At 42.2% G+C, this 25,497-nt stretch overlaps 1 protein-coding gene across 1 annotated transcript in view; it reads left to right on the forward strand.

Moving 5' to 3' along the window:
- Positions 1-25,497, forward strand: part of TDRD6 (tudor domain containing 6) — a gene marked incomplete at its 3' end in the record, with an annotated part of 543,290 nt that overhangs the window by 132,526 nt on the left and 385,267 nt on the right. Inside the window, exons 5-7 of the mRNA XM_044062624.1 lie at positions 20,030-20,122; positions 20,524-20,625; positions 22,230-22,325. Of these exons, the coding sequence (XP_043918559.1) occupies positions 20,030-20,122; positions 20,524-20,625; positions 22,230-22,325 (291 nt within the window). The remainder of the gene's footprint in view (positions 1-20,029; positions 20,123-20,523; positions 20,626-22,229; positions 22,326-25,497) is intronic.

Below are 25,497 nucleotides of genomic sequence, written 5' to 3' on the forward strand. Positions count from 1 at the left end.
GCTGAGAGGATTGGTGACCATTGGATCTGGTCTTAGCCTAGTAAACAACTATGAACTAATGACCACAGGGGCCTTTTTAAGCCTAGCTATGCATCTCAAATTTCTGAAGTTCTGATACCCTTGATAAGTGTAACCAGGGACTTGGGAGATGAAACATTTACAAGCAGGCGTCTGGGAGATGATCCATTTACAGGTTGCCTGTGTTCACTAGAGACATAGTTGCCAAACCAGAGATGAATATCCTGTTTCCCATCCAAATTATCCAAGTTGCACTTGAATTGGGTTAGGGAGGAACTCTGCTTCACTTGGATGGGGAACCTGTTCGAGATATGGGGTAGTCTCTGGGACGCATACCTATCTCTCCAGCAGAACCTGTTTATATCACAGGCAAGGTTTACGTCTTTAGAATAGGTAATTCTGCTGCTGTTTGTTTTGTGGATATGCAGGAGGTCCATCCAGAGTGAGGTCTGACAATGCCCTGTATGCCAGGCATAGGTCTCCCTTCAAAAGCCTATAGGAGACAGAATACAAGGATATGGCCATGAGGTAGTCCTGCATAGGATGTTTTAATTATGCCTTGTATTCTTTAGTGAGGAACCTCTGTGGGCGTTCCATTTGTTGGATATGCCTGGTTAGGTACATTCAAAAGGGTGCATTATATTCAATAATAGATATGATGAATACAGTGGAAAAATGGCTTCCTTGGACATGATTGCCCATACCTTTGTGTATAAGCTATGCACCATAGAATGATTTCCTCACTACTGTAGACACGTGATGGTCAAAGGCTAGATTACTGTGTCTCTGTGTCCCCAAGTCCCTGACTGCTGGATCAACTCTAAGAGGTGCATTGTCAATACGATAGTTACCAGGGGTGGATCACTTACTGAAGGATACTGTTATGCATTTCTTGACATTTAGGTTTACTGCGTGACTCTGACACCAGTTGTTTCTGTGTCAGCCCGTCCTGGAGAACATTTTGTCCGTGTGGGATTCAGTGACTGCTCCTAATTTGCAATCATCTGCAAATTTAGGTAGCCAGAGACCATTAACATTTAGCCTTGACTTCTGAGAAGTAAATGCCAAAAAGGAGCAGTTCAAGGATTGATCCCTGAGGAACTCCTATAGGTAGGTACTAGGCTATCTGCCCAAGGGCCTACGTAAGCCTAGCCAGCAAGGTTCCATAGCTTATGCCACCCAAGAAAGTTATTTTCCTGTGCCACTGTCCAGCAGAGAGACAGAACTGATTCCCGGGGTGCATTTTCTATTTCCTATCCACTCATCAAAATTTTTCTTGAAGAGTGCTAATGAAGAATTTTGTTTGACATAAATGGGTAGCTTGTTCCAGAATATAGGAAGTCTCTGGGACAGGAATCTATCCCTCCAGCATGTCCTGTTTACGTGGTGACGAGGTTTAGGTCCCTAGAACGTGTAGCTCGGAGGGATTGGGATTTCTTTAGGTGTAGCATGTCCAACAGCTCTGGTTTGACATAGCTTTATATGTTAGGCAGAGATCACCTCAGAGTAGGCGATATGCTATGGAGTAAAGCTGGAGTTTTTTGAGGCGGTCAGTGTAGGGCATTTGTTTGAGCCAGTAATCCTCTTTGTGAGATACTTCTGTGGCCTTTCCAGATGCTGCAGATGTCTTGTGGGGTACATTCCAAAAGGGGCGTTCTACTCTATAATGGGTCTGAGTGATGAGTAGAGGAACAAAACAATGACCTCTCTCTTTCCTGGATGAGAACCCTTTTATGATGAGGTGTGCCACGTAGAAGGACTTCCTGACTGCTGTGGCGATGTGACTATCAAAGGATAGACTACTGTCCACCTGGGTCCCAAGGTCTCTTATCACGCATTCGGTGTTAAGTAGATTGCTGCCTTATGTGGTAGTTCATGGGTACAAAGTTTTTACCAAAGGGGATGACACTGCACCTTTTGCCATTGAGCTTGAGGCCATGGCTCTGACACTAGGCATCTGTCTCAGTGAGGCCCTTCTGTAGGATGTCCACATAATTTGGGGACTTCACTATGGCTCGTAGTTTGCAGTCATCTGCGAACTTCATTAGCCAGAGCCTTCTGTGTTGGCCTATACTTCAGAGAAGTAGATACCAAACAGGAGAGGTCCCAGGACGGAACCCTGTGGTACTCCACTTTTCACTGCTCTGAGGTCAGATTTGGAGTCTGCAACTTTTACATTGTGGGTTCTGTCAGTGAACCAGTTGGCAACCCATCTTGTGACGTAGGGATTTATACATAGTTTAGTGAGTTTAGCTATAATTCCAGAATGGGGGATGGTGTCGAAAGCCTTGGCGAGGTCAAGATAGGCTGTGTGAACCACCTTACCCTCATCCACAGCTTTGGTGACTGCCTCAAAGAAGTCGATCAGGTTCAGGAGGCATGATCTGCCTTTCAGAAACCCGAACTGGGTGGGATCCAGAGTTTGGAGGTTACCAATGTCTTTGTTTGAGTTCCATGATGATACGTTCCATGGTCTTGCAGACCAGGCTCGTCAGGCTAATAAGTCAATAGTTCCCGGGATCAGTGGTGGCTCCCCCTTTGTGACTGGCCTCTTTGTAGAGGTGGACTCCACTCCCCAATTCTAACTTCCTGGGTCCTGTCTGTGGGACAGTTGGCTGTCCACCGGGCATTCAGGTTTGTACCTAACCTGTTGTTTGTCAGCAGTGCCCAAGTGGGGTATTGTCACATGCCTTGGCCAGGTCAAAGTAGGCAGAGTTCACCATTTTGCCTTCATCCATTGCTTTGGTGACCTTCTCAAAGAAGTCCACGGGTTGAGTAGACATGACCTGACCTCAACAAAAGCAAACTGGGTTTAGTCCAGTGTCCGGAGGTTTACTGTATGACTGGTGATCATTTCCATGATGGTACTTTCCATGGCTTTACATAAAACTACTAAGGCTTGTGGGTCTGTAGTTTCCAGGGTTTGTAGATGGCCCACCTTTGTGCAGGTGGGGTGACTGTTGCTGTCTCTGTGTATGAGACACAAAATCTATTTGGAGGCTATAGTTAAGTAGCAATTCCAGAGGACTTGATGGGTCATGTTTCATGCTATTTAGAAGGCATCCAGGGATATTGTCTGGACCCATTGATGCAGTGTTCTTTGTCTTAGAGAGAGCATTAAGGACCTCTTCCCTAGTGATAGCAGGAGGAGTTGTATTTGATGGTATTATCTGAGGAAAGGTCTTATTAGCCTGCACCCAGTGTTCTTTTATAAGGACATGACAGCAGCCTTCATGGACTCCCCTTTGAAGGTATTTTGTTTCCAGTTCACATACTAAGCAAAACACAGGGAAGATATGGAAAAGGAAGGCGAGCATTTCTCACCTGTGGATGCAAGTTTCAGCCAAATGCGTACACCTTCTCAGGGATGCTTTGAAGTTGGTGCAGGCTGTGTGGTTCAGGTATAGTGTACTAGCTACCTACCCTTAATTCCATATCAGATAATTACAGCAGAGACCAACTTCCAAGGCTGTCTACTGAAATGTCAAGAGTATGCCCTGACATGATGGGAAGAAAAAGACTCGAAACACAGGAGAACATCAAATTGAATGTCTATTTTTCACCTACAAGATTGTGTTTTTGCAGGGGGACTTTAAGCCTCCCCCCACACATCCCATGTGTGAGGGTGGGGGTGCACACAGACTGAATATGTACCTACTCAGATTTTCTTAGCTTGGAGAAAAGGAATGTTCTGAGTAACAGCAGTCTTGGACTTGGTTTATGCAAGTCCTCATGTTTGGTCATTCATTCTTGCTACTCCAGGATTCGCTTTAGTGGATCTCAGACTTTAAAATAGTTTTATAGGTTGTTACTTTGCTAATGACCACTAGGGCCTTTACAAGCTTAGCCATGCTCCCCAAACCATTTGGATCCAGAGTATCATGGGCATGTGTGTGTGTATGTGGGGGGGGGGGCATGTTAATCAGGAGGTAACCATTTGTATGGATGGTGTTAATATAATACTTTCTTTTTATTGACTACCTCTGCCCATAAGGGACATGGGTGACAGACCAGGGGTAAATTTACCATTTCTCATCTAGTTATCAAGGTTTTGTTTGAATTGGATCAGGGATGAACTCTTACATGGCTGGGGAAGCCTGTTCCATAGTGCTGGTCCATTTTATGACTTTGTATCGCTCTATACGCAAGACACTGTAGTCACTGGGTGTGGTGATTTCATTGATCAGTGCTGCTTTTGTCGTCTTTTCTTAGACCACTGTATCCGGTTTTCTAGCATTTATCTTTTGAACTGTTGGTACTGGGTGATCCCATGTTCATCATTTTCTGTGAGGCTTAGTGTCTCTTGTTTACAGTGTTTTTTCAGCCACTTCAGTACCATAATGTGTGCATAGCCCCCAGTGCAATAGTCTTGCCATATTATTATGCCTTTCAGTATACAGTCCTTCTGCCATTAGTATGTCACAACCAGCAACGAGGTGTGCAAGTGTTTCCAGTTCTGTTTTACAAAAACCTACATTTGTCTGTTTCTCCCATATGTTCAATGGACTTCGTAAACTAACTTGTGCGTAGCCCACTATCTTGGGCCACCAATATTAACCTTTCGTCTTGTGGTTTGAATTCACCTTTCCTGAACCATTCCTGCATTCATTCCTGATCAACCTGAGGTTCATCCAGAACTTCCCTGTGCTTGCAACTGTATTTATGCATTTTACACATGATGTGCCTTCTCATCTGGCCCTTCTCCTTATATTCCTTCTATTTTTTTTTTACCACATTCAGTTGCTTCCTGATTTTTATCTACTTCTGGTTTGATTTCCATTCCTGGTTTGACGCTGATATGCTTCTGCTAGATTAACCAGAGAAGTCACCTCAGATTTATTCTCCTCATGTTTCAAAACTTTCACTACGTTTGGGTTTTGTGATGTCAGCAGATGTGTGAAGTCCCATGATACAGATCTATATATGTAATCAGTTTCAAGGAGGCCATCCCACCTTTGGAACGCAAAATATATAATCTTGGTATGCATTGATTTTTATAAATCATTTGGTCAGCAGCATGAAGCATCCTTCTTGTTTTCTTATCTAATCTGTCCAACACGTTTTGGGGGCCATTCAGTCACTCCAAAACTGTAAGTTAGGACAGGAAGAGCAATTTGGTTTATAGCCTGGATTTTGTTTCTAGATGTCAACTCTGTTTTCGGGATTAATTTAAGTCTTCTAAAGTATTCCTTACTAAGTTTTATTTTTATTTGTTTGTTTTATTGTTGATCCTTCATCAATTCCCAAATATTTATACACTCCCTCTTGCTCATTTTTTTATATCACATTCTTGTCCCAAACTGATGTTTCCTGGTGCTGCAGTTTTCCTGCTTTAAAGGTTGCATTTGCACATTTATCAAGACAAAATGGCATTATATTATCTGAAATGTTTTGACAACTTGCAGTTGTGCTTTCAGTTCCTCATCTGATGAGCTATACACTTTTAAATCATTGACAAAGAGAAGATTGGAAGTCTTTACACTTGGTTGTTTCCTAGCAGCTAAATTATACCCACGGCCTAAGCTGTTAAGTAAACAGCTTAATGGATTAAGGGCAAGGCAGAATAGCAGCAGTGACAGAGTCACCATGGACTATCCCCCTTTGAATTTTTATCTCTGGAATAATAATTTTTCCTGTATCATGGCTTAATTGCAAAGTGGTCTGCCATTGTTTCATGGTCACTGTAATGTAGTCGATCATTGTAGAGGGGTATCTTGTACATTTTTAAGCACACTCTTATCCATGAATGTGGGGTACTATCAAATGCTTTTTTGCCATACTTCCCCTTTTTACAGTTCTCCATTATGACTTTAACAACAAATGATGCTTTATTCCATACGACTTTCTTTTTTTGCCCTTTTGTTCTATTGCCATAATTGAGTTTTCTTCTAAATGACTATAAAGTCTGTTGGCATCAATTCCCATGTATAGTTTGTATGTCATCGGAAGGCAAGTTATTGGTGTATAATTTTTTAGGGTAGCTTGCAGGTTCATTCTTAAGTAAGAGTACTGTTTTTCCTCTTGTTAGCCAGGTTGGTGGCTAAATCTTTGTGCAAAGATGTTAATACTTTTATCTTTAAATTTCTAGTCTCCCACCAGGACAGAAGTGCTCTTCAGCAATTACATTCTGCTTGCCTAGCACACTCAAGCAAATTTGCAGTCTGCGGCTACCACTCCACCCATACAGTATAAGAAAGAATCAATACTGCAAACTAAACAAGGATATACATTTTGAGCCTCAAGAGCAGGAGCACACTCAAGCAAATCTTCAGTCTGCGGCTACCCCTCCACCCATACAATATAAGAAGGAATCAATACTGCAAACTAAACAAGGATATACATTTTGAGCCTCAAGAGCAGAGTCAGTCCACCTAGGCATTCTACTTGTATGTTTTATGAGAGTGAAGCTATTACATTAGCAGTATTTCTTAGTAGTTCTCAGCTTGCTAATAAAACTGACTCTTGTAGCCTTGTGTCCTCCCCCCCCCCACTAGTACAATAATCCTAACTGTCCAGTAAACAGTATACATTTAATTCACATCCCTGTGACTAAATTGACCATCAAGCAGCCCTATCAGTGCTTTCTGCCTTAGTTTGTATCACTTGGAGGCCCACCTGTTTGTTTGCATCTCTATACATTCCCCTTCATTGCTAATGTATCTCCCTACTCTAATCTGTGCACAAACTGGTTACAAATCAGCAAGTCAAAGTGAAGACGCACTCCCAACCTTAATACACTTTGGTGTCTCTTCTCTCCTTCACTTTACAGGTAGTTTGAATTATTACTTACATCCTCTGAGGCCTTCACTGATTTCCACTGATTGCCTCTCTGGCTTCTTTGCATTCCACCTGGTTTACACCCATTGTGCTATCTCCCTCCCCCAATACAAAGTCTATATTAGAATCCTGCTGAGCATGGAGCCATCTTTAAATTTCTAGTTTCCCACCAGGACACAAGTGCTCTTCAGCAATTACATTCTGCTTGCCGGTAAGCCATTAGACCTCAGGAATTTGTTTAAACTGTTCAGATTTGTAAAGTAAATCTTGGTTGGCTCTGCCCCGCTCCGTTCGCCCTCGTTAACGCACGGGCTCTCTCCGCTCCCCTGCCTCCTATTCCCTCCTGCCCCCACTACCTCTACATTTATAGTAATCACACCCACAGGTCACCCTCACATCACCTCCACCAATCACAGTTCCTCTAGTCATGTCACATTATACCTCACCAACTTGCTCCACAGAGAATACTCCCAATCACTCTCATTCCCACTAGGCATTTTTTACATCACCCACACTACTTCCCCATCCACATATAGTGCAACCCTATAATTCCTGTTCAAACCCCCCACCCTGACACTAAGTACCAAGAACTGCGCAACCGTGCAAAAAAATGCATTAGGCTGGACAAAAAGTCCTACTACACAACATTACAAACTAAATACCAACACAACCCGCAAAAAGTTTGGAAAAATGTAAACCAGCTACTAAAATCCACCCAAAAGGCTACCCCCAAACCAACCACCCCTGACACTAAAGTTCCCATCCAAACACAATTCAGCTCCCATTTTGTGAACTCAATTCTATCCTTAGTATCACAGGACAGTTCCTTCCTCACTATCCCCCCCAACACAAATAACACTAATACAAGCTTTACCCTCAAAACAGTTTCCACCACTTCAATCAAAAGCATGCTCTCCAAACTAAAAACCTCATCAACAGCAGCCGACCTACTCCCCAGCTATTTCTTGAAACTCACAGCAGATGCTATTGCTATCCCAGTCTCCACTCTCATAAACAGATCAATTGTTGAAAGCTATGTGCCCAAACTCTGGAAAATATCCTATGTTCCACCCATACATAAAGGCGGGACCTCCACTGAACTTAATAACTACAGACCCATTGCTTTACTCTTCTCCCTGGCCAAAATCCTAGAAAAATGCATTCATACCCAGATGTTAAACTATCTCCTAGACAGCAACATCCTGTCACCTACTCAGCATAGTTTCAGACCTGCCCATAGTACCACTACAGTCCTCCTCTGCTTCGCAGACACAGTAAACCGTCTCAAAAATGAAAGCCTACAGGTGTCAACTCTTTTTTTGGATATGTCCAAAGTATTTGACACAGTCTCACCAAATCATGCTAAACAAACTAAACCAATATCATCTATCAAATTCCACTCTTACCTGGTTCCCAAGCTACTTAACTGACAGGTACCAAGTTGTGAAATGGGACAATTCTTTCTCTCCTCAGCTGCCCATAACTATAGGAGTCCCACAGGGTTCTATCTTAGGACCACTACTTACTATTCACAGTCTTCACAAATGACCTCCATACCTCCACACAGCATGCATCTATAATTCAGTATGCAGATGACACTACCTTAATCTGTGCTGCACAAAACATTCCCACCCTCCTGCAAACAACTCAGCTAGCATTCTCTGACGTTGAAAACTACCTTACCAAAGCCCAACTTATCCTCAATCCAAAGAAAACTCAGTTTATGATTATAACCAGTTCTAACAGAAACACTGTCAATTCACTATCTACTCCACAAATACTACTCCAGTTGCCCCAGTGGCACAGGCTAAGCTATTGGGAATAACCATAGACTCCCACCTAAAATTTGATAGTCATCTCAACTTAACTATTAAAAAAGTACATGCCAAACTGGGGTCACTCTACCGTATCAAACCATTTCTTACCCAATAACACAAGATCAGCCATTGCTCACTCCCAACTTCTATCCACCCTATTCTATGCATCTCCCATCCTGACTAATCTCAACAAAACTGAACTAAGCAAAATGGAAGCCTGCTATAACAGAATTGCCCGCTTTGCTGCAAATTGCTCATATAGAACTCATCACTGAACTGCTTTGAGACAGCTCCACTGACTTGAACTGCCCAACCTACTAACCTACAATCAGCTCTGCCTCTGTCATTCTATTACCTGCCCAATAAGTGTCCTGCCCTCAAATACCTAGTACAACCTCACTCAGCCAAAAAGCTTCTTAGATCATCAAGCAAATTACTACTAGAAGTCACCAACAGCTACAATAGCTTTGGAAATGCACTATATAGTAGTTCAGTGGCTAAAAAATGGAACTCTTGTCCCTACTAGCATTCAAAACACATCATCCAAAGCCTCCTTTAATGACCTCATCAGGCAACATCTCAAGCAAGGTTGGCAGTGCCATGATTGCTCCCCAGGCTAGTGAAAGCGGATAACAAATACATTCTAAATCTAGAGCACTTGATAATAGTTTTCAATCTTACAAACACTGGCTAATCTGCAATGTATGTACTGTACCTGTGTACTATGTATGTATTCTACCTATGTTCCAAATTTCAGCTGTACACCACAAATCTATTAATTACCTTTATTTTTAAAATTAATATTTTTTTGTTTGTTCTCTTCACTGTATAACTGTTTATGTGTCGCATACTACTGTAAAAACATGTCTCTCGTAATTTGTGTGTATACTGATCATGTCTAAATAACTAAATGTGTCTGTAATTTTTCTTTGTGGAGCTTTTCTCCCCGGGCCTCTGCTGAAAAAGAGCCATGTTAAGTTGTCAATCTCGCCTTCATTCTTGCTTGATGGGTTCGGAGCCGATCCTACTCAGCACTTGCTAAGCTCGAGAGTCACTTTTACCAGCTCGAGGCAGCCCCATATCCCATGATGCAAGGCGGTAAGTACCCAGATCTCATTTGCGCTGATGAGGTCCTCCTTTTACCAGCTCCTGGTAAGTGAATTTTACATTACTATTTTAGCCCCTTTCTTCAAAAAAAACCTTAAAATTATTAGTTTAATATATTTTTAGTCCCTTTCTGACAAAAGTTTTCCCTGTCTCCTCATAACTTTCAGTCAGACTTTCTCTCATCCCATCCCCCCCTTGTTAGGGTGTGTGTGTGTGTCTGTGTCTGTTGTTGATACTTTTTGATATATTTAATTTAATTTCTTGGACTGGTGTTGTGTGTGTGTTTTATTCACCATGTCTAAGGAAAGGGTCTCAGGCTTTAAGAAGTGTGACTCGTGCTGTCAGAAGATGTCTCTGACAGACGGTCACACTTCTTGCCTTTACTGCCTGGGGCCTCTTCACCTGCAGGACTCCTGTGCTATATGTCATTCTTTTAGCCAGAGAGTCCTGCAGGAAAGAAGAAATAAATTGATTTTGAGGGGCCTTCTTAAGCCGGAGGGCTCTCCGGCTAAGTCGGCCCCATCTAAGACTTCTAAGTCTTCCAAGGCCCAGGCTTCTGTGTCCAAGCCTGTGGCCTCGGCCCGACTCATTCAGAGTCGAGATCGGCTCTGGCTGGAGCCGATTCTGGATGATGGCTATTGGTGCGATTCTGGTTCGACCACCGGTGTCGGCTCCGATCGGTTCCGACCACCATGTGGCCCAGGCATCGGTGTCTGCTCCGATCGGCTCCGACACCCTTACTTTTATGGCGTATCGGCTCCGGCTGGAGCCGATGCATCAGCTACCTGTCGGTGCCGATAAGTTGTCGGCTCCGACAGTTTCTGTGGTTTCATCGGCTCCGATGGTTCTTTCGAGGAAGAGGTCTAGGTCCCTTCCTTGGAGCCGATTTCCGAACTCGGCTTCGGCGCCTCTCCTCTCTCGGGCGGAGCCATCGGAGCCGATCTTCAAGGTCATCCAGGCTTTCTGACCATGATTTAGAGAGTGGTCAGTAGATTACTAAAGTCACAGGCACTGGCCCAAATGCTACATAGTCCGTCTCAGCAGGCGACTATTAGTCCACACCCATTGCAGTTCCTCCTTCGACTCTACCCCAGAGTTTGGAGTTGGAGTCTTCGGAATGGTTACTGCTACGGCTGAGGGACAGATACCCCTTCTGCTCCTTCAGCCTCTACTCTTATCTCCTCTTGAGACCTTCCTTAGAGGGATTCGGTGGCGGGCTTCCTGGTCTCCTCCAAGGGGTGAGTGGCATCGGACCCTTGTCCGAGCCCGCTCTTCCTTGGAGCCTCGGTGAGCTCGGCTCCGACATCTGCCTCGGAGCCTTCCCTTCGGTGGGTCCTGGAGTTCCTAGTTCGTCGTGGGTTCTCTCGGACCTCCCTGGGAGAGCCGAGGTGATGAAGAGTGTGCTGGCCACTGGTCTCAGCCAGCAGTCTGTTCCCTTAGCTCCTCCCTCTATAGTGCCTGTTGACATCTCTGCCACTTCTCTTGCTCCAGGACCCAGAGATCCTCCGCCTCAGGTTTCCCCACTGGGAATATCCCCCTCTTCCGAGGATTCTCCTGATTTGTCAGGAGATCCTCCGCGGAAGAGGACCTGTAAGAGGAAACACGTAGACTCCCCCGAGTCTATCACTTCAGATACTGACTTAGATGAGTCAGAGGGATCCCCAAGATCCCCCTCTGAGGATGTCTCCTTCTCAGACATCCTAGATCTCCTTAGACAGAGGGGAAACTGGCCCACCAATAATCCCTCTGAGGATGAGTCAGTATACCTGGAGGCGTTTGGATCTTGGCCCTCCACCTCCTGGGTGTCTCCGCCTTTCGACCCCCTTATGCAAGTTATTGCCCGAAAGGCGTGGGCTGCTCCTGACTCTGTAGAGCCAGTCCCTAGGAGGCCTTCTAAATTTATTACTGCCCCGTCGGACAAGCAATTCCTCACAAAAGGTGTCGCCGCTGATGCCATGGTGGCGGCTGCCACCAAGAAGGAACTTGCAGATCCTTCTGTACCTGTCCATCCTCCTAATAAGGACTCTAGGACCATGGATAGGTATGGTAAGCGGATGTTTTCTTCAGCGACCTTTGCTATGCGTTCGTTGAACTACCTATGTCACTTCACCAGACTCCAAAGGGATATCCTTAAGGAGCTAGGTGAGGTTGTGCAGGATCCTACAGCTGCAGGGGCTCAGGAAAAAATTGCTTCGCAGCTAGGAACCCTTAACTCCATTGCAAACTCCTCCATGCGGCTAATATCATATGCTGCTGATGGAGCGAGTAGGGCCGCAGGTACAGGTGTGGCTCTTAGACGCCAAGCCTGGATGCGGCTATGTAATTTTGCAGATCCCTTTAAGGCGTCCTTCACAAACTCTCCCTTTGATGGGTCGGCTTTGTTTGGCCCTCAAGTGAAGGAAACGTTGACCAGGTGTGAGCAGGACGGCAAAACTCTCTCTGCCGTAGGAGTCCGTTTTTCCACCCCTTCTAGACCTTACCCCAAAGGACAGAAGGGTGGCAAAATGTGGTTCCGCAAATCCCAAGGAGTCACGCCGGATTCACGTGGTCAGTTTACCCCTAGAGGCAGAGGGGGTAACAACAACAGACGCCGCTCTAGAGGCAGAGGGGGTCCACAAAACCAGGGAAACAGAGTGTCTCTCTCTGACAAGCCCTTTCAGCATCCCTGAGATGTTGCCCGGCTGTCCCTCCTTGGAGGCAGTCGGGGGAAGACTATCGCTGTACCCAGAAGCCTGGCGTTCCCTCACCTCAAGACAGATGGGTACAGTCGATCATATCCGAGGGTTACAAAATTCCTTTCGAGGAAAGTCCTTTCTATCCCTCAAATTCCCTTCCAGATGTACCACCCGGTCTAAGGGAAATTGCAGAGTTAGAAGTCTTAAAACTACTGCAAAAAGAGCCATTCAGTCAGTTACAACAGACTATTCAGAGCCCGGAATCTACTCAAGGTTCTTTTTGGTCCCCAAAAAGACGGGAGACTGGAGACCAAAATTGGATCTCAGCAGACTCAACAGGTCTGTGAGGAAGACAAGATTCCAAATGGTCACTCTTCAATCAATTCTGCCCTTCTTACAGAAGGACAACTGGATGTGCTCAATAGATCTTCAGGATGCGTACTATCACATAAAAATTCACAGACGCTCCAGGAGATTTCTCCGCTTTCGGCTGGGGTCCAGTCATTTCCAGTTCAGAGCCCTGCCCTTTGGTCTCACTACAGCCCCCAGAGTGTTCACCAAATGCATGGCAGTGGTCACGGCTCACCTGAGACGTCAAGGATTCCAGGTGTTTCCATATCTCGACGACTGGCTCCTTTCAGCCACCACCAGGCATCAGCTTGTTCAAGCCAGGGATTACACAATAAATCTTTGTTCTCATTTGGGCATCTCGATCAACTTTGAAAAGTCATCCTTATTGCCCTGCCAGTCTATTACTTTCATAGGCGCAAACTTAAACACTGTTCGGATGTCAGCTACCCTTACAGATCAAAGAGTTTCAGACATTCAAAGTCATGTCAGGATCATTCTAGCCAACAAGAAAGTACAGGCCAGAATGGTTCTAAAGGTATTAGGCCTCATGGCTGCGGCCATTACTCTTCTTCCTCTGGCTCGCTTCTACATGCACCTTCTTCAGTGGATGTTGTTCACTCAGTGGTCTTACCAACAACTTCCAATGCGTCACCAAATTCTGGTGACACAGATTTGCAAAAATCATCTTGCTTGGTGGATCACTTCTCCCCAGATTCACCAAGGCAGACACTTTGTACCCCCATCCCTGGTAGCCACTGTCACCACGGATGCCTCCCTGATCGGGTGGGGGGGGTCATTATCAGGGCAGGATGGTTCATGGGGCGTGGCAACCGTTCGAGTACCACCTGCACATAAATGTCCTGGAGATGAGAGCAGTGCTTTTAACGTTGCAAGCCCTCAACGACTTTCTTCCCGTAGGGACAATTGCAGTCCACACAGACAACATGTCTGTAGTTTGGTATATCAACAAACAGGGCGGAACCAAGTCCTACCCCTTGTGTCGAAGCGCTCAGACTTTGGCAATGGGCGATCTCCTCTCATCGGTTTCTGGTAGCAACGCATCCCTGGGAAAACCAACATTTTAGCGGACAGATTGAGCAGAGCTATTCTCATGCCTCACGAGTGGTCTCTCAAGCAATCTATAGTGGAAGAGATTTTTCTGGAATGGGGTCGCCCATGTTGCGATCTTTTTGCTACTCCCCAAAACAGCAAATGCCCAGACTTCTTCTCTCTTCCCTCTGCCAGGCCATCCCCCCAGAGACGCTCTGACCCAGGATTGGCCCCAGGGACTTCTTTATGCCTTTCCTCCATTTCCTCTGATCCCTCAAGTTATCCAGAAAGCAACCGTTTTGAGAGCCAAAATGATTCTCATTGCTCCTTATTGGCCTCGACAAATTTGGTTTCCGTTCCTCCATCGTCACCTTTTGGTGCAGCCGTGGCATCTGGACCCAGTGCCAGATCTTCTGATTCACCAATCCGGTCAGCTGCACCGGTCTATACCTTCTCTCAACCTCACAGCATGGTTGCTCCACTTCCTTCCTTAGCCAGGCTTCCTTTGATCTCTAACCTCGTTAGAGACATTCTAGTAGCTTCCTTAAAATCCTCTACCAGGAGGATTTATACAAGCAAATGGAAACGTTTCTCTTATTGGGCTAAAGCCAAGAATATTGATCCCTTCACTGCTCCAGTTCAGGCAGTTTTGGATTTCTTAGCGGAGATTTTTCATGCAGGATCTTCTTCTTTCACAGTTAGAGTTCAATTGGCTGCTATCTCGAACTTTCATGTCGGGTTCGCAGATCACAATATTATGTCCCACAGGCTTTGTAGAGCCTTCTTAAAAGGAATTTTCCTCCTGAAACCTCCAGTCAGGAGTCCTCCCCCTCAATGGGATCTAAATTTAGTGCTGACATCCTTGATTCTTCCCCCCTTCGAGCCAGCTGTTTCTTGCTCCCTGAAATTTCTTTCATGGAAAACCTTATTCCTAGTAGCTATTACATCTGCCAGGAGGGTGTCTGAACTTCATGCTCTATCGGTTCGACCCCCCCTATTTGGTCTTTCACAAAGACAGAGTATCATTGAGAACTAATCCGACCTTTTTGCCTAAGGTCGCCTCAAAGACTAATTTGAATCAATCCATTGATCTCCCTGTATTTTTCCAAACTATTCAAACAGATCGAACAAAACTACATTATCTTGATGTCCATCGCCAACTCAGATATTATTTGGACAGAACTAAACAATTTAGGAAATCCGATCAACACTTTGTTTCCTATGCTGATAACAAGAAAGGCCTTCCTGTCTCTAAAGTTACCTTATCTAGATGGCTTTCTTCTGTCATCTCTGAAATTTATCGGCTCAGGGGAAAACAGCTGTGCTCAAAACCTAAAGCACATTCAACTAGAAGCTTAGCTACTTCTACAGCCTTTCAAGCTAGACTTCCTTTAGACACTATTTGTGCAGCGGCCACTTGGGCCACTCCTCATACTTTTGTTTCCCATTACAAATTGGACTTGGCCTCCAGGGACAGAGCCAGTTTTGGCTCTACAGTCCTCAAGAGTCTGTTCCATTGAGCCACCCAGGATAGAGGTGCTAGGGACGCGGTCCCATCAAGCAAGAATGAAGGCGAGATGGACAACTTAACATTGAGAAGTTATGTACCTACCATAACGTTCCATGTTAGTTGTCTTCTCTCGCCTTCTTTCTTGCGACCCTCCCTCCTTCCCCCAGGCCTGGACAGACCTTTTTCTACAAGGAATTATTATGCTGAAGACCATTCAGAGCTGGTCCTTCTTCCATCCTGCAGGCTTTTCTTCTTCCTTTGGGAAGTGTTTATGCTTGGTGCTATTGCCCTTTGTCATCAAACGAGATCTGGGTACTTACCGCCTTGCATCATGGGATATGGGGCTGCCTCGAGCTGGTAAAAGTGACTCTCGAGCTTAGCAAGTGCAGAGTCGGAGCCGAGGATCGGCTCCGAACCCATCAAGCAAGAAAGAAGGCGAGAGAAGACAACTAACATGGAATGTTATGGTAGGTACATAACTTCTCATTTTCGGCTCAGTCAGACACCCCCGGTTAACAAATGTAAAATAAAAATAAAATAAAATAAATTATCCAAATGTTAGGTACTGCATCTGGGTTTGTTTTTTTCTAGTTAGAGGCTTTTCTTAACATTGCTTCAATCTCTCTGGCTGTTACTTTATCCCATTTCATATCCTGTACGTTCTTATTCTTTCGTTTATTTCTGTCCATTTAGCATCTTTATGTTCCACATGATCATACCTCTCCAAAATGTATATTTCTTCTTTTTTGGTAGCCTTTCAATTCCTTTTACCTTGTTTCCCAATTCTCTCTCAAACTTTTCTGGGTATCAATAAATTGCTTATTTTGTACTTTTCCTTTATATTTATCTGCTTATCTCCTGTTTTTACGCCTGTGCTGAGATTTCTAGTTTGTTTGCAATAGTGCATGATAGATCCTTGTCTGTTCTAATACTGCACATTGCTTTTATCACATCTCTCTTAGTATTTTTGTTGATCTGTTCCCTCTTATGTATTCTTCTAACAGTGGTGCTTCTTGTTTTGCTTTATAGTTTTCTCTGTTCGATACTTCCATGATGGTCTAACGCAGGTTACATCGCAGCATGATTTCTCTCCTTCCTTTGCCTCACTACCCTGTGCTCTTGTGGTAGAACTTAATTAATTTAGCTGCAAAGTAATGTATCCTTTTTACTTCTGTTTTATCACATGGATCTTTGTGGACCGTCCTAATTACTGTGTTCATTTGTTTTATCAAACTTCTGACTTTTTGGGTTTTATTGACCTTCAGTCTGTTTCTTTCAATGATCTTAATATGTCTGTCTATTAAATCAAGCAACTCTTCTCTTAGCTCATTTCCTTCTAAACATAGGGCACATTTTTTGTTTTCCATTTCCTGCAGGCATTCTGTTGAAAATTCTATATCATCTAAATGTGGCACATTTCTCTTCAATTTCATCCCATGCCATCTGTTGCTCTGTCATATGGGAACTCACTGGCCTATCACTCCTGAACACTGACTGCATCAGAGTTTCCTGTTCCTTCCTGAACACTGACTGCATCAGAGTTTCACTGGCCTATCACTCCTGAACACTGACTGCATCAGAGTTTCCTGTTCCTTCCCTTGCTGTCCAGCTTCAAGTGAACATTTATACTGATTTCCTGTGGAGAGTTCCAAAATATCTTCGTGGCACCTGAACAATTGCTTCCTGTTTCACTTAATTTGGATATCCATTGCTCTAGCCTGTTTTCTGAATTAGATTTTCTACACCGACTCCTTCACTATGCAGGTACTCTACAACCTCAGTTTCTATTTCTTTAACTTCTCCAGTACTAATCTCCTTTTCTACTTTTCCTCTGTTGTCTTATTTTTTGTATTGTAAAGTTTTCCATGTCTGGATTCCTTTGCATGTATTTTTCTGCAAATATCTTTGGCGCTGCTCTTTTTCTATTGGTTAGTTGTGCTTTCTCCTTTGCATAAATATTACACCATATTAAATCTCTCTTTCTTTACCATGTCCATATTTCTTCTTCAGATGTTTCCTGATCTTCCTGCTTCTCCTTACTTTGGGGATTCACTCCATCATGCTGCGATGTAACCTGTGTTAGACCTTCTACACTGAATCCTTCATTTTGCAAGCACTCCATAACGTCAACTTCTATTTCTTTTTTAACTTCTACTTTACTAATCTTTGCAGTTCCCTCTTTGTGATGATATTTTTTTTAATTGTGAAATTTTCCATATCTTGGATGCCTTTACTTTATCCCATTTCATATCCTGCATACTAGATCATATTTACTGGATGTCTTCTTTAACGCAAGAATCCTGAGTACTGTTTCTTGAGTGAATTATGCTGAAGTCTCTTCTACAGTTGAAATTCTTACAAAAACTACAGCCTTTGAAGAACTTGGGAGATATAAGTTATCTCTCTGAGTATTACAGCAATAACCCGTGGCTGGGTGTCGATAAATCAGCATTCCCCACACCCAGCCATGGGTTATTGCTATTATACAGTGTCATTATTTAAGAAAAGTACTTTTCTTAAATAATGACACTGTATAATAGCAATAACCCATTGCTGGGTGAAAAGTACTTTTCTTAAATAGGGTGCCACGGTGGTACGGCAGTAGCTTTGTTACCTCACAGCAAGAGTCTTTTCTCCCGTTCGATTCTCTGCTGGGCTTGGGAGTGCCTTCTGTGTGGAGTCTGCATGTCCTCCCCGTGGTTGGGTAGCGTTCGAAAGACGTGTGCGTAAATGGGCGTACCTTCGTTGAAGGTTGGGCGTCGAGCTGGCACCTTGGCAGTAGATTCTTTATGAAACGCCGATCATTAGCGGACCAGAATTCCGCTGTGGCGACCCCTTACCGGGAAAAGCTGAAAGACAAACAACAAAAACTTTTCTTAAATAGGCTCCTTGTATATTGGTGGCATGGTGTCCTTCCACTTTGTTTACATATCTGAGGGTTTTCTTGATGTACTGTGCATGCATATGGGACTTTTGTAGTGTTTTGTAGTGCTTTGTAGTGTTTTGTAGTGCTTTGTAAAGGAAGCAACGAAAAAGGAAGATCTCTCCATTTCTCTTTTTTAAGTAAAGGTTGAAATTCGGACACTTTAGAGGTACGAGAGAGACAGGGTGGAGAAAATACAAGGAAAATCAGATATGTTTCTTTAGTTTTGAATAACATACCTGATTTTCCTAGTATTTTCTCCATCCTCTGTCTTGTACCTCCGGAGTTTCCAGATTTCTAATTTTATTATTTTGCTTTTAATGGTGAAGAAAACTTAGTTATAGCATATAGTAATGGAAGAAGGTCCAGGCAACCGGACCTTTTTCTTTTGGTATTTTCTTTATTTGCAATGGGAACGCTGGTTAGGCTGACCAGTCAGTGTGCTCGGTTTTGAATGTTAATGGCCAGTCATTTTATAGTAATGAATAAATCTGGCTAACAGGCATCTTCAAATTTTAATTTTGTGATTACATTTTCTGTATTGTAATGCTGCTCTGTTAGCCATATTGGCCACGCCCCCTCACATGTACTTCTTTACAATCAAATTTTTGCAGAGAACATTATTCTTTATTTCTCCTTATTCCACTTAAGTTTTCAGTAATGCAAGTCCCTTAACTCTCTTATTGTTCGGCCTATGTAGAAATGGCCACAGCAACAGTTTAACAGTGCAAAATGGAATGTTCCTTAGCCAAGTTGCCTGCTTTAAATATGCATGTGTCAATTCCCCAGTGGCCACAGGCATACAGAGACCATAGACTTAGATTTATTTTTTAAGATTTTGATTTTATTATTCCATTTTCTAAAATCTTGTACTATATGCAAGTTACTGTCTATGACCTCATTTGATACTTTATAGCCGTGTAGATTATGTAAATGTTTCTTTAGACTTTTTGACCCAATGTTTCCTGAGGTGTAGGTAAATCAAACTTAAGGAGTTCTGTTTTCAGAGAGAGACAGAAGGCCTTGTCAAAGACTGGTACAGATGGTGAATATCCACACACTAAGTATGACTCCTGCAGTAAATCATTTATTTATTTTAATGGAGTAAGTGCATTGTACTTTCCTTAACAGAACTGCATTTAACCTTTTCTTTTTTTGCATCTGTAAGTAAAACTTAAAAAGATTTTTGTTTTAAATTCCTAATTATTATAGTTTTGGTTATTATAGTATTCATTAATTTATTTATATTTAACATTTGTTTACTGGGAAAGAGCCCATTTTCAGTAGAGGCCCAGGGAGAAATGCTCCAGACCCGTCTTTGGAATGTGGGAGAAAACTGGATCACCCAGAAGAATGCAGGGAGGACAAGCAGACTTTGCACAGAAGGCACCCCAGCCGAGAATCAAACCAAAGAACCTCTTGCTATGAGGTAGCAACGCTAATCGCTGCACCACTGCTCCGCCAAATGTATGTTGGTTACTCAGTGGAGAACCCAAGTTAGTTCTCAAGGTTTCATGTATGACATTTATGTATGCCATTGCAATGTCATGCTGGTAGTTGAGGTATCTCACTGTTAGGCCATAGTTAAAATGTTTGTGCAAAACATATAGGTTTGCTTTCATGACTTACCATACTAAAAACACTTGATGCCATGGCCTGGATCTCATGTATATGGACAATTGAGTATCAGATAGTTATGATTAGAACATAATTTATATGTGCCATGTCAGATCTTGATGATCTGTGAAAATGTTCATTCTTACATGTTAAATTTGGTCATACTGAATTTCTTATTGTGTAGGAATCAGATGCAGCAGCTCTGGACAAGAAGCTCACAGCACACGAGGGCACACTAGAACTTGGAAATGATTTAGATTCTCTTACCCTTAATGAGGTTTGTATGATGCCATGTTTTCAGTTTCTCTATAATTGTCGTTTGAATAAACTTCCTAAAAGAGAGAGATGCTAGCTTTTTTAGCATTCTGTGGTGTACATTTGTAATCTGCAGCATGCTCTTCTTTTCACAAGTTTCAGGTGCTATGGTTTGTAATGGGATGCATGCTAAGCTCTTGGTGTAATCAGATTTTACTACTGATAACATTCACTTTGTGAAGTCGAAAACATGTCTACAAATTTTAACCACTGTGTTAGAATATTTTGTCTTTTTGCTAATTTAAGTTGTTACTGTCTTTCATTGCTTGTATTTTGCTAGTATTTATTGATAATACACATCCTTGCTCTCTTGACTTTTGAAGTTCATAAACATTAATTGCATTTAACTATGTTTTATTTCAGGGTTCTACTGATGCATCTTGCGCAGAAGGGACTGTAGAAATGGAGAAAATAACTGCATCCGAAATGCTTAAGAATCCAGATTCACTTTCAGACAATATCTGTGTAAGCGATTACATATTTGCGTAATAGTGTCAGGTGCTCTGTAATTAAAGTGAGTAGTATCTTTAGAATTCTGCTTCTGTAGATGTGAATTTTAGGTAGTTAATATAAGCTTGTGATTGTTCCATTTCAGTCAGTACATGATGGAGGGAGGTGATGTTGAAAACAGGCTTTTATTTCTTTTTCTGCATGTTCATCTTAGAGTGTCATAGTTAACAGCAGCTGAATGTTTTACTTCATCTGTGCCAAGTGTGTTTGGAATATGGGTGTGGGGAATTCAGATGTTAAGAGAGTTTGGCACAAATATATACTGTATGTATTAGCAGGTTGTAATGGTCTTGTGTGCTTGTGCAGGTTTTCATTTCTTGTGACATGGTTACTGCTTCTGATTTTATATTATCTGATGAAATTTAGTTAATACGCAATTGTCATTCGTACACTGAAGTGACTGCATATTTGACCAATAAAGTGCTTTAATGTGTTGCCCTAGTGCAGATTATAAACCCTTGATTGAACTTGTATTCCTTTTTTTATTGCGGTTAGTAACCATCTCACCAGATATGGCTACTGATATTTTGTTTCTCTGTTGAACTGCTTGTATTGTAATTTTTTTCTCCTGTGTTGTATCAGGGTTGTTCTTCTTTCGGCTTTTCCCAGTTAGGGGTCGCCACAGTGGAACTCCGGTCCGCTAATGAATGGCAGTAGATTTTTTACGGGTGACGAGGTGCCAGCTCGATGCCCAGCCTTCAACGAAGGCACGCCCATTCTACACATCTCTTTCGAACGCCACTCCACCGTGGGGAGGACATGCAGACTCCACACAGAAGGCGCTCCCGCCGAGAATCGAACGGGAGAAACTCTTGCTGTGAGGCAACAACGCTACCGCTGCACCACCGCGCCTTATACATTTTTATTGTATCAGGGTAATTATTTTAAATTGTAGTTGATAGATTTTTATTACACAGGTGGGGGTGGTTACCCTGGGCACAAGCTGTTTTTGGGGAGTTTGCAGTTGGAAGCTGTCGATGGTGTGGGAGTGCAGTAATGACTATTTTTTATGAAGCCAAAAGGATATTATAGTGCTTCATAAAAGAATACTGATACAGCTTTTGTGTAGAAGAACTTTTTTGCAAGCCAGGTAAGTCTGCCTTGGTTCTGCATATGTATCACAGTTATAGCCTTGACTTTTGAAATTTTGTACCATATTTTAGAGCATATACCCACTTCTTTGCAAGTGGAGCTGCTCCATCAATTAAAAAAAAAAACTCTTGTAATTAACTCGAAAAGAAACAAAATAGCCTACCAGATGTTCCTAAATAAGACTCTTTGTTTTTGTTGGCAAAACAGGAGGATTTTTTAATTATTATTTTTATTTACAAAAATGTTGATTTCTAGAAAAAGTGCACAAAATATACACCATGGGTTACACTGCATATGCCTGACTATGGATCTAGCAGTCAAATAACCAGCTGATATAATGTACAGAAACTAATTTAAAATAAATGTGGAAGACTTAAGACTTGCATTGTACACTTTTGTAATTTAATTCAGAAGTATAAAAATCTTGGGTATCATGCACATACAAGTGATTGTTTTTCATTCTGCAGGAGTCCTTTGTTGCACCTTGCCATGAAGAGATGGGTGAACTTGAAAATGTGCCAGAGTCTGATTTTGCTTCAAGCGAAGCTGCTTTCACATCTGAGGTTTGTGTCAGATATAACACTAATAGCCAAGTTCTGTTTATGCAGTTAAACTTGTAATGGACTTTTCTGGCCAAGGAGCAGTTTCATGCGACATCGCAATTTTTTTTGCTGATCGATTCAAGTAGCTATTTTATATTTTGCAACTTCTTAGGGCTTTAAAGGCATTATTCCATCACTGCAAATTTAAACTGAGAAAAAAATTTACTCTGCAGATATGCGTGTTAAACCTAACTTCCAGTCCACTACCACGGAAGATTAACTTTTTGGTACTGTGCAGCAGTTCTCTCTACTGCCTGTAGTTCAACTGATTTCATATTGAAAAGGTAATGGTTCAGCCATATGCCAATGTCTGTCATGTATTGTTTTGTAGCTAAAAGCCATAAAGAACACTGTGACTTAAGAATTGTTTGATCGCTGAGAGATTTAACCTAGTGAGAGCTGCAGAGGAAACTAGCACTGTGTGCAGTGCTACTTATAAGTTTCTCGCTGATGTACAACATTAGGTCACTGTTGCAGAAGCATAAGCTTTTAGATTATATGCTGCCAGGGATGTGATTAGCTGTCCATCTATAAAGCTTCAGGGCACCTTCATTCGCCTACATACAATGGGGCTCATGGACAGCCACTTAAAAGCCATGGTTAGTGTGTCAAAAGCTTCAAAGCTTTTTTACTGCCAAAGTGCATTTCCCTTCTGCAGGCTTTGTGGAAATTATGGTCAGCTAGCTATTCTTTAAGGTTTGGCAGATACGTTTTCCACAGAAGAGTACTTCTCACTACATCATTTTTGTGAAGAAAAACACTGCTTTTTCTTTTGAATTTTACTGATTATGCTAGATAGATAATGCTAGAAAACGTCATGTTTATGGATTGTCATATCTTGTGAAGGAATTTTTCCTTGAATACTTGCGTGAAAAAAACGTGTAAAGGTTTTTTTTTTTTTTCTCCCCCCTGAATGCCCGTGTAGAATATTTACTGTAATGGAAATATATTGTGCTTTTGGGGACTACCATTGAAAACTGTACCTCAGAATTTTAAATTTTCTGTCGCACCTGGTCTCCACTACCCACCTTTCAGGGTTTTTTCTCATTTAGCCATGGAGCATTTAATGATGTTCATCATTTGATCACTGCTGCAGAAGCCATCCTGCCTAGGATATAACAACTGGCCAGTTTCCACAGCCTCAGATCATTAGCACCTCGAGTAGGTCAGGAGAAAATCAGCAGTCTGAGCTCTAAGCCCCTAAGAGCTTTCTTACCTCTGAAAAGAGCTATTCTTTTAGGATTCTGACAGTCAATGGTCAGCTAGCATTTCTCCCTGGCTGGGCAGATAATTTCCCTTTAGGGAAACCTTTTCAATTTTAATTTTTTTATAAATGAAACAGTACTTTTTGTGAACGTTTTATTTTTAGCTAGGTTTTACTCTTTTTTCAGTCTCTCTCTCTCGAGACATTTGTCAGTTGAAGCAGTGTGTTCTGTTTTACTATTTTGACTACAGTTGTCACCTTTTGTCGTGGCTAAACCTGGAGTAAAGCCACACCCCTCGTGTCACCATTAACCCCCGCCCCCTCTCCTGCCTACACCCTGTCCATTTTGTGATGTCACGATGACATCACCCGGCAGGGAAAGCACTCTTTTTCCATTCCTGCTACCTGCTTTCAGCTGGTTTACTATGCTTCTCTGTAAAAAAGCATAGTAAATCAGTCGATTTACAAACTCCGATAGTCTGTTTCCTTTTTTAAACAGAATACCGGAGTTTGTACAGTGTTTTCCGGACTACCGGAGAATCAGTTTGATTTCTGGATAGTCCGGAAAAAAAAACAGAGGGGCGGCAACCCTAATTTTGACTGTACACTTGAGTTTTATTCCAGTTTACTATATTTTTATGTATCAAAGTGTTTTCAGGGTGTGAACATTTTTGTGAAAACACTACTTTTGGATTCATAAAATTATTCTTGCCTTAATTACAGTACCACAAACAAAGCTGACCAATCTTTCCCTGTTTTATTTCCATAATGTAACCTCAAAGATTTCCAGTTGCTCATGCATCCAGACAAAATAAATAACTTCTGAAAAGTATTTCTTGAAGAATTTACTCCCTTCCACCTACAGAAATCATATATACAAAGTACCTCTCACCAAAAAAAGTAGTCCATTAGACCATAGAACTTTTTTCTGCTGGATTGCTGAAGCAGTTGATAAACCTACCTTAATTCGGACTCCAACCAAATGGTAGGCTCAGAGTAAGTGGACAAAAGTCTGGAGGGAACCCATTTCTATGAGGTGTTCCCTAGCAAAAGTTGAAACCAAGTACAATTTGAGTCTTGTAGTACTGTCTGTTAAAAGAAGCAACAAAATGAGAGAGCCAAATTTCATATTCAGCAGTCAAGCATTTTATTACATGCAGTGGTGGGAAGGTTAGGTAAATCTGCCTAAGCGTAGCTGAACAAAGGAAATAACTGATTTATTACAAAGAAGCTGTTGAGTAAAAAGTGCCAAAGTATCCTGTGTGCAGATGACCAATTTTTTAAGATACTTGGTCAGTTTGTACTAAAACAATTACTCCTTAAGTAATTGTCCCTGTAAAAGAAACAAAAAAACTGAACACTATCCATTTAATTGCAACTCTATTTCCTTTCTCCATTCTCCTGTTACCCACCTTCCACTAACTAACTGTACACAATTATTCCTACTAAAACTTCTCATCTTCTGTCACCAATCTTGCACCATTTCATACCATTTTCTATATTATCCATCTCAGACCCCCAATGTATACTTAACCCACCTCCCACTGAATTTGCATCTCACTTGCTTTCCCTTTCTAACTACCACTCACTCCTGATTCTTCTAATTTACTCATCTTATTCAAATCAACTTTGCAGTTTCCTTAGTACTACCTCCTTGTAAATATGTACATATGTAAATGACCAGCAATGTCAAACAAGTTATCTAGACAAATGTAAAACAGTCATTCATACTTTTTTTGACTCTCTTAAAATCAGTTATGTATCATTATACATAATTTGTAAGCTTGTATCTTGTTAGCATTTGTAATCTGTTATTCATTTGTATACTTCTCTCTATTATCATCTACTATTGCATTATACTTGCATGATACTGTTAAATACTTTACCAGTTTTTGATCCAGTATATTTGGAGAGTTTGTCTCCCCAGGC

Source organism: Protopterus annectens, chromosome 2.part1, assembly GCF_019279795.1.
Source record: "Protopterus annectens isolate FY-2018-M chromosome 2.part1, PAN1.0, whole genome shotgun sequence".
NCBI classification, from domain to species: Eukaryota; Metazoa; Chordata; order Ceratodontiformes; family Protopteridae; genus Protopterus; species Protopterus annectens.